This window comes from Fragaria vesca, linkage group LG4 (assembly GCF_000184155.1).
Source record: "Fragaria vesca subsp. vesca linkage group LG4, FraVesHawaii_1.0, whole genome shotgun sequence".
Taxonomy (NCBI): Eukaryota; Viridiplantae; Streptophyta; class Magnoliopsida; order Rosales; family Rosaceae; genus Fragaria; species Fragaria vesca.
The window spans coordinates 22,065,849-22,074,860 of NC_020494.1; the positions used below are offsets into that span (position 1 = coordinate 22,065,849).

General features: G+C 37.9%; 1 protein-coding gene across 1 annotated transcript; it reads right to left on the reverse strand.

Annotated features, from left to right (window-relative positions):
* Positions 1 to 3,303: 3,303 nt before the first annotated feature.
* Positions 3,304 to 7,333, reverse strand: LOC101296950. The gene is made up of 3 exons (XM_004297628.1): positions 6,031 to 7,333; positions 3,802 to 4,570; positions 3,304 to 3,653 (listed from the first exon to the last, which is right to left on the reverse strand). The coding sequence occupies exons 1-2, from the start codon at positions 7,315 to 7,317 to the stop codon at positions 3,806 to 3,808; spliced, it is 2,052 nt and encodes a 683-aa protein (XP_004297676.1). The 5' UTR covers positions 7,318 to 7,333; the 3' UTR covers positions 3,304 to 3,653; positions 3,802 to 3,805.
* Positions 7,334 to 9,012: the final 1,679 nt, after the last annotated feature.

Here is a 9,012-nt window from a genome sequence, read left to right on the forward strand (position 1 = left end):
ATAAAGAACGAGGTAACTTTGGTTCTAAGTGACAATATATAAGAGCGAGGACTGCGAGGTATGTGAAATGTGCGGTCAAAGTTGGGGTTTGAAATCTTTGCGTGTGGGAATTAGCCAATGGATGTAGTCCACCTGGAAGAGAGATTGAAACCTTATCTGCCTTGCGGCCGCCCCTTCTTGTTAACCAAATTGTAACGATGAACAGAATTGGTTGGTCTAGACATAAGAGAATACGATCTTGAATCTGACTTTTGGTATAAGAACTAAGATTTAAGACAAACAATAACACATGACATGTCACATGTGGGATAACTGGTAGGACAATGTGAACCTTTCTTATTAGTGTTGGGGAGATGCTACTTGTTTAATGTTAGTTGGCATTTGATACCAAATAAGAGCTACCAACTACCATGTACGTAGCTCTCAAACAAAAAAAAATTGATACTTCGACGAAAAAAAAAAAACTATAATGGAGCTCTCACCCATTGGATTTGGACGATAAGGCCCAGCAGTCGAGCAGCCCAACAACTCAGTTGAATAAGGAACAAATTATGTGATCATAGAGTAGTGTTTACCAGATCAATAATTGATCAAGAGATTTATGGTCGGTCACTGTTAGATTTATATCCAATGGTGGAGAGAATTATTTTTAAGTTAAGTTGTTTTGTTTTCAACACTTAGATGTAAATCTAACAGTAACTGATCATGAATCTCTTTGTCAATTACTGACCATGTGAACACTACTGTGTGATCATATATACATCATCACTATATGAAAACAAGTATGAAGAAACAGAATCAAACTGCTAAATATAAGACGTAATGTCAAACATGGGTATCTAAATTCAAACCAATGGATAAAAGAGTATGAAAACAACCACACCAGGCTATACTAATATGCTTGGTCATGGCTTTAACAAGCAATTAGCAAGCTCCTAGCTGCAAAGAAACTAAAGTCAAACTCAACTTTGGATATTCAACGCGTGCATATTACATATTTGGTTAGACATACACATCATGTATTACGTTAATAGTTACAGTGTAGGCTTATAATGTTCTAGTTTTTTGGCCAAGGAAAATGGAATCTTCCACAAAGCCACAAGTCCACAAGTGACAGCTGCAACAAGTTTTTTTTGTTCCCAGAAGCTTCAAGAGTAATCATTTCTTAATTAACAGCGTCGAAAGAAGGTTCGTTTGGTTTGAATAATATGACTGTTTATGTCTTCGTCGGAAGGTTATTCTAGAATATAGTGTCTGATATTCTACAAACGTGTGTGGTCTTACAAATAGAAAATACTTACAACACAAGGAATATCAGAACCACGCTTTCATCGGCTATATCACATTATATATAGACGCAGAGTTCCACATCTCCTAACATCAAAAGCTTTCCTCACCTGTAAACACACAACTTCATCGACCTCCAAGAGAACTCGATCCATTTCGATCATCTTCGTTTCGTTTGATTCATCAATGGCAGCAAGTAACTCATACGAGGTGACTTCGTGGGCGGATCAATGGGACGAGGGCCCTGACCCGTATCCGGCTAACTACGATCCGTCCAAGACGAGTACAAAGGCTAAGTATACCAAGAAGGCAGGGGAAGGGCTTGAGAAGACGAAATCGGTAGCGTCGAGTGGGATGAAGAAGGTGAAGACAGGAGCTCATGTTGGTTTTCACTGGATCAAGGACAAGTACCATAAGACTACCGGAAAACAGTAGCAGCTGCCAGCTTCAATTTTTTTCCAGTTGAACATACTTGTATTACTACCATTGATTCTTTCATTTTATGACCGCTTTTTGTTGTATATTGTATACGGATCTGATTGATCACAGTTCTCTGTTTAAATTCTATTTCCCGAGAGCAGTTCTCTACTGGAAATTATTTTGTTATGAAAATATTGAGTTTGAATGGAAAGACTTGGGTAAGGTGATACCTTAATCCTTTTTTTATTTTATTCGAGAGGAAAGATCTCACATTAGAAAAGGGATATATAAAATACAACTTATAAGTGAATGGATCACACTTTATTGTACCGAGACATTTTCTGAATAAAACTCAACACCTTAAAAGTGGTTAAGTTGAGACAGCATCGGTATAATAATGATATACGAGCCACGCTTGTCCCTAAGTTGAAGGTTTTATTGAACTCCACCAAGTTCATTTCACATGTTAGGGAAACAAAATGTTCAATTTTTAAAGACTAACGACCATAAACTTAAAAAGATAGTGAAAACCAAAAATCAAAATTATATATCAATGAAGTTTACAGACTATGACTCATTTCTGAATTTCAGTTATGTTGATGTAAGTTATTGATATGGAAAATGGAACGTTCTATGGTTCTGACAATCCACAACTACGCTCCTCGTGTAACAAGGCTATTGTTCCCACAATCAGTTAATTTCGTTTTGTTTTTAGATCCCACATCGGAAATATGAGACATTGCATGTGGGTTAATAAGAGTTTGGGCCTCTTCACCCATTACCAATTGATTTTGGATGTGAACCTCATACTACTTTATCACATACACTTTTTAGAGGATGATGCTGGGGAAAAAAGTTCTATCAACTTGAAAGATGATCAATAGCACCAACAATTTTCAGGTCAATGTCAACACTAATTGGCTTTTTCAGGACAATTTTGTCAACAGATGCAGTGACTAGTAAGAGTGGCCTTGTTGTGGTATCAACAGCATAGCAGTGCTAATCCATGAGCAAAAACATTTCATAAACTCAAGGTGATTACCACACAAAAGGCACATGCAAATAGTAAGCTAGAAACTCATCTCATCATTCTCAAGTCTCTTTAGTAGATGAGACTGTTGTTTTGGTTGCCTTAGAGGCTTATACTATGTGCAAATTATAGCTAAGCACATTTAAGTTGATTTGACTGGACTCAATTTGAAATGGAGGATACGTATCAACATGGCACATAGCTTGGATAGCTCCATTTAGTGAATATTGTGTGGTAGAGAACACCGGTGCATATTTAGTGCTCTGTCATTGAAGTAGATTATAAACTGGAGCAACTGTCTGTTAGCATAACTCTTGCTTCTTTGGATATTGCGTACGGCCATCTTACTACTTTAAGACTCAGCAAGAAAACTGAACACAGCCGCACAAGCCAGCAAACAAGACACATTCCTCATTTATTCTCTCCAAGGCTACAATTGTTGAATGTTCGAAAGCTCAGGCTTATTGATTCAAAGTGCAGTTCAGCCTAACTATCGCCAATTTTCGATAAATGCACTGGTATAATGGCATCGGAGAAAAACACATTTGATATGATATGAATCCACAACCGATCACATTCCAGTTCAAGTTACCACATTTGAAGCAAAACCCATATATCCAAACACAGAGATAAGACTCCAACAAAACACAGAAAGACTGAAAAGTGTTACCTTGACAGAAATGGTACCAGCTAAAGCATCAAGGTCTTCAAGCAGCTTCCCAATTCTGACCACATTCCAAATTATAACAGAAACTCTGAGATACAAGGATTCAAACTACAAAGTAAACCAACTACATTTTTTTTTCTTTTCTATTTATCACATAACTAGATAGAACTATGTCGCCACCGCTCCTCAGGTTGAAGTCGGCTCGAGGGGAAAAAGCGGTAGACATAAGCAACATGATACCAAGCTACTCTGCACAAGCAGATATTCACCATGCCCAAATTAATCTTCAAAATTCGATCCACATTGAAACATATTTGCACAGATTACACATTTATTCTGATGCCAAGTCAAAACACATATGATTGCACTCTACAGCAGTCGAATTGAAATTGCATACCTGGTCAGCCTTTTTTCCTGCAATCCTTGAGCTCACGCTCTAGACTCTCACCAGAATTACAGACAGTTATGTGTACTGCCCTTGACATGCGGAGGGATCCTAAACAAAATTTGTTCATTTTGTTGCACTTGATAATATAGATCCGTCTCACTAGTGGCCAATCAAAAGTATATCTGCCTTGCGAAAAGCTTCCAAGATTTGGTAGATTCTTAAGATCCAAACTATCTAGCCGAGGGAGCATGCTTTCATTCTCTGTTTCTTCACCCTCATCTGCTGCGATTATTGCTTCCATTTTCTGGCAATTCTCTATATCTAGGTTTTGGAGCTTGACAAGACCTCTAGCAATCGAAGGAGAGAGCAGGTATCTCAAACTACCACAAGACCTAATATATACATCGGTTAAATTCTGAAAGCCTTGGCAAGATTGTTTGCAACCCATGATATCATTTATTTGCATTCCTTGATCAGGTTCGGAAATATTTGAAGGTAATTTGTCTGACCGAGAAACTGAAGCAATCCTTTCTTTGACGGTCAATCTTGTCACTTCAAAAATCCCTTCCAGTAAAGAACATTCATTTACCCATATGTACTCCAATGTCTGCAATCTATTTTGCATTTGTGTCGGTACCAAATGCAGTAGTTTGTCACATTGCTTGACAATGAGAATTTTTAATTTAGAGAAGGAGGTGGGTGAAAGTTGGCCATTCCATATCTTTTTCAACTCGCCCAAGCGTTCAATGGATAGGGTTGTCAAGACTGGAAAGACAACCTGCAGATACATTGAGATCAGTTAATAATAATATAGTAGTAATAGTACTGTCTCCCAATTTTACTTGTACAATGGTTTACAGTAACAAACTAACAACAAATACATATATTTAAGAAATTTTTTATTTTAAAAACAATACACAGTAACCTTGTCCAAAGATCCTCAATTTACTCAATTATTTTGAGATTAAACTGAAAAGGAAAATGGAAAACCAAACTCCAACTTAGAAATAAGGTAATGCATGCTGTAAATATTGGTTTCCCATAGTGTTTCTAGTTTTAATAGATTTTGCTCTCTTATTTAGAAAAAAAGAAGAAGGTAAATCACTAAAATGACACAACCACTATCATTTGAACTACTTTAAGAATTCAATTAATCCATTATATATGTTCATTCAAATCACTTTCTTCATCCAAAGTTAGAAAAAAGAAAAAACGGAAGATATAACCTTAGTTATAGATAATCAAATCGTAATTAGTAATTTAAAACGTAAAAGATGGAAACTTACTTGCAAAGATGTAACAAAGTAAAAAGAAAGTGACCATCCAGCCCTATACAAGTACTTTGATTGGTTATTCGGGTCAAAGTACTATTCTACGCTAAGGTCAATTGGGGATTTGGGGGGCAATACGGGGTCTGTTGGGAAAGAGATGGTCCATTGAACAATAGAGGGGTCTATTCGGCAATAAGTGTCAATAGAGGGCCGGTGACCGGATTCAGGCGACCAGTGAAAGGATTTTGACGACTAGAAACCGGACTTTTGCCATCCCTATTTAAAGAGTGAGGGTAAATGGTTCAAAAATAAATAATCAATAAAAAAATAGAGAATGTTTGATTGGTTGGGTAGGTTGAAAACATACTTTTATAGTCTTTAGGGTTAATGGGAATTTTAGCTATCTGGTAACGTTTTTAAGAATTATTTTCATAAATAAATTTTGAAATAGAAAACGAAAAAACAAAATTGTATCTTTGAGATCCGAAAATGTTATGGTAGCTTAGTCCGCAAACAATTTTTTGAACCGAAAATGACAAAAAAGCGTAGGTACTATCATCTAAAATTATAAATATGTAAAGAACAATGAGAAAGTCTTCGGTTACGGTGTAAAAAAATCTCTAAAACTAGAACGGAAGAGAATTTCTTATTATTCTGAGACTCAAATTGAAAAGAAAAATCTAAAATCTAAACTGCGACTTAGAAATAAGGCAAAATACTGTAGACATTGGATTTATACATGTTGTTCACCATTCAAATCTCCATCTTCATATGAAGTACAGAAAAAAAAAAGAAAAAAAGGAATGACATAACCGAAAAAAAGAAGGATGACATGACCTTAGCAACAGATAGTCAAATCACAATTGGCCGGTAATTTGAAAAAGTGAAAGATGAAAATTTACTTCTAAACATGAGATGTGACAGTGAGCATGTAAAAAGAAAACTATTTCAGAAAAGGAACAGATACCTTGGGGTCGGAGAAAAGTGACTGCTCATCAGTCAAACTATCCGGGTAGACACTGCTGACTTCCAGTTGCCTATTCAGCCCTTTACAGGTACTTTTGCTGATCCTGGTGAAGCATGGTAGACGTACAAGTTCCAACTCTGTCAAACTGAGGAAGTTGATCTCTTTGACATGATGTTCCGATCCTTCCAAGCCAAAAATTGCTTCTACGGACTGGCAATCCTTTATTTTTATGGACTCGAGAACTGCCAGTAGATCTCCCATCCATCTAGATTGACTTTCAATAGTCCAAATGGTCGTCAATTCAGGAAGATGATTTAACCATAACCCTTTTAGTTTCTGAAGCGAGCCTGGTGGCAGTTCACCATGAAAAATCTCTTTTAGCCTCTTTGCTCCGGTGATTGTCAAATAATCCAAGACAGGGAAGACACTTCGTGGAGTATGTTTCTCAAGTGTCGTGTCAATCAGATATTCTAGAGAATCACAGTCTTCAAGGGTAAGTGACTTCAAGCTTGCATAACAGTTTACATTCAACACATTGAGAGGATCTGTCAATTTCTTCATCTTTAACTCAAGTTTCTGGGTTTTCTTTAACAACAAGCTGATTCCAGTACCCGCAAGATCTAGATCCTGAACACTCAAGTGAATACTGTCCAAGTCAAACAAAAAAGCATCACCCCTCCATCCTATAGAGATCTTAAATCTGTCAAGATTATGAAAGAGCTTACTGGTCCGCAGAATCTCAAGAGGTGGTAAAACCACTTCCAAAGTAGTCAAACGGGACAAGGAAAGCAGCTCTGAAAGTAACCCAACTCTCCAGTCCATAGAGTTAGCCCACCTTGTGACCTGGTCGTAGTTCCCTTCTACAGCATGAACTTTATAAACAAAGCCTCGGAACAGACATCCAAGGTCGTTGACTTCCTCTGGTTCGCTGCTTTTGTCATCCTCCAGTTGAGACACCCGATCAGTTGTTGTTTCTGTTGAGGCTGGTTTCTCAACCGCCAACCTGTTGAGTCTCTTCCACATGTCGACTTGTTCTGGTTCGGCATCCCCGTCCTCCAATTCAGAGACCCAATTGGTTGATTCTGCTGAGCCCAGTTTCTCAACCACCCAATCTTGAAAGCTATCCCACATGTACAATTCTTCTAGTCGAGATAAACTCGATATAACACCGGGTGAGATTACTTTAAGCTCATCACATCCCGTCAAATTTAACAGTCTCAGATTGCATAAATTTTTGAATGTATCAGGCAAATGTTTAATGTCAGACCCACTTACATCGAGTATCATAAGTGTCCGTAGCTCTCCAATCACATCAAAATTGAGATGGCAATCCACTAGAACAAGTGTTTGAATATTTTTCAAAAGTGGAAGGGATGGAAGGATTGAACACGAGATCAATAAAACCTTAAGGTCTTCCATTCCATCGAAAATTGTGTCCAGCAGCCTCAACTTCAGCTTTAACCAATCTTTGACCCCCATTAGTAAAAGTTCAGTAGAACTTGTACAGGTTGTCAGTGAACGACAATATGCAGATTCCTCAGATCCAGATTCATCGACAGCATTATACCTGCGCCAATAGTTCACTTCCGGTCCATGTCTTAACACGATTCTCTTTTCAGACTTATCATTCTTGTTTTGATTAAATTCTTGGGAGGCTATATACACGGCTACATCACGCACCACATCATGCATTCTAACAGAGTCTTTCTCATCACCGTCTAACAATAAAGAGTGATCTTTGAGTGTGTCAACCAATGTTTCTACGCAATCCCTTCCTTCAGATATTGAATCAATGCCTTTCAAAAGCCCGAGCCCAATCGCAATTCTAACCAACATTTCAATATCAAAATCTTCACTTTCCGGAAATAGACAACATAGCAAAAAACATGATTTGGCTTGCTCGCTTGGTAGACATTCGTAGCTGAACACTATTTTTCCATACACATGCTTTATCACTCCTGGCACGTTTTCGGGACAAGCATTTCTTAGTTCTCTAAGTGCATTTCTCCATCTTGAAATGCTTTTACCTTGTAGTGCCCCTCCAACTGTAGAAATTGCAACTGGTAAACCATCACATTCAGCAAGAACTTGTTCTGCTATTGGACACAGCTCGAGATCAGATTCAATGGAACCTCCTGCCACCTTCTTAAACAAACTCCAGGCGTCATGTCTTGGCAAACCACCAATGGGGAAATGTTTTCTGGTTTTCATCTCTTTGAAAATATCTTGGTTCCGTGATGTTACCAGAAGTTTACAACATTTTTGATCACGGGAAATTGGAATCCCTATTTCCCACAAATTTAATTGTGTCCAAACATTGTCCAATATTAAAAGGACATTGTTAGTACCCCGTGATAATCTTTCACGTAACTTAGCTGCTCTGTCGTCTTCTCCTGTAAGTTCCAAGCGGAGAGCTTTGGCAATTTGACCTTGAATTTTGATGAGATCAGGTTCTTGGGTGAACTCTGCAATTGCAATTTCATCAAATAGTTGTACTTCACCTGCTTTTGCACCAATCTCCATCACCAAAGTTGTTTTGCCGATACCCCCCATCCCACATATTACAATGGGATTGGATTCATCATCTGTCAGTGCATCCATTACATCTCTGATGACAGAATTCCTTGATTCAAACTCAACGGGTCTTGCTATGGGTGTGGAATGTAATAGCAATCTGAAATTGCTCCGTGTCCCCATCTCACCAAACACATCTGGTAGTTGTGAAATCAACATTATCTTGCAGCTTTTCTTGATATCAACATGATAAATTCCAATTGCTTCCAAATCAAGAATTTTCCAGACATCAGTCAGTATCACAAGAAACCTCTTAGAATCAGAAGCCAATAACACAGTACGTAGCCTCTCTGCCCGTTCCACCAAACTCCCCTTCTCCAATTTGAGGTCCAGCATTTCTGCAATCTCATCTTGTATTCGTTTCAAATCTGGATCCTGAGACACAAGTGCCATCACAACCTCTTCAAA

What these genes read in the sequence shown, in the direction of transcription:
- LOC101296950 (XM_004297628.1), bottom strand. Translation starts at nt 7,317, where the DNA reads ATGATACTCGATGTAAGTGGGTCTGACATTAAACATTTGCCTGATACA. An exon ending in CACTTTTCTCCGACCCCAAG is followed by an intron (nt 4,571 to 6,030) that starts GTATCTGTTCCT and finishes ATGTATCTGCAG; the next exon opens with GTTGTCTTTCCAGTCTTGAC.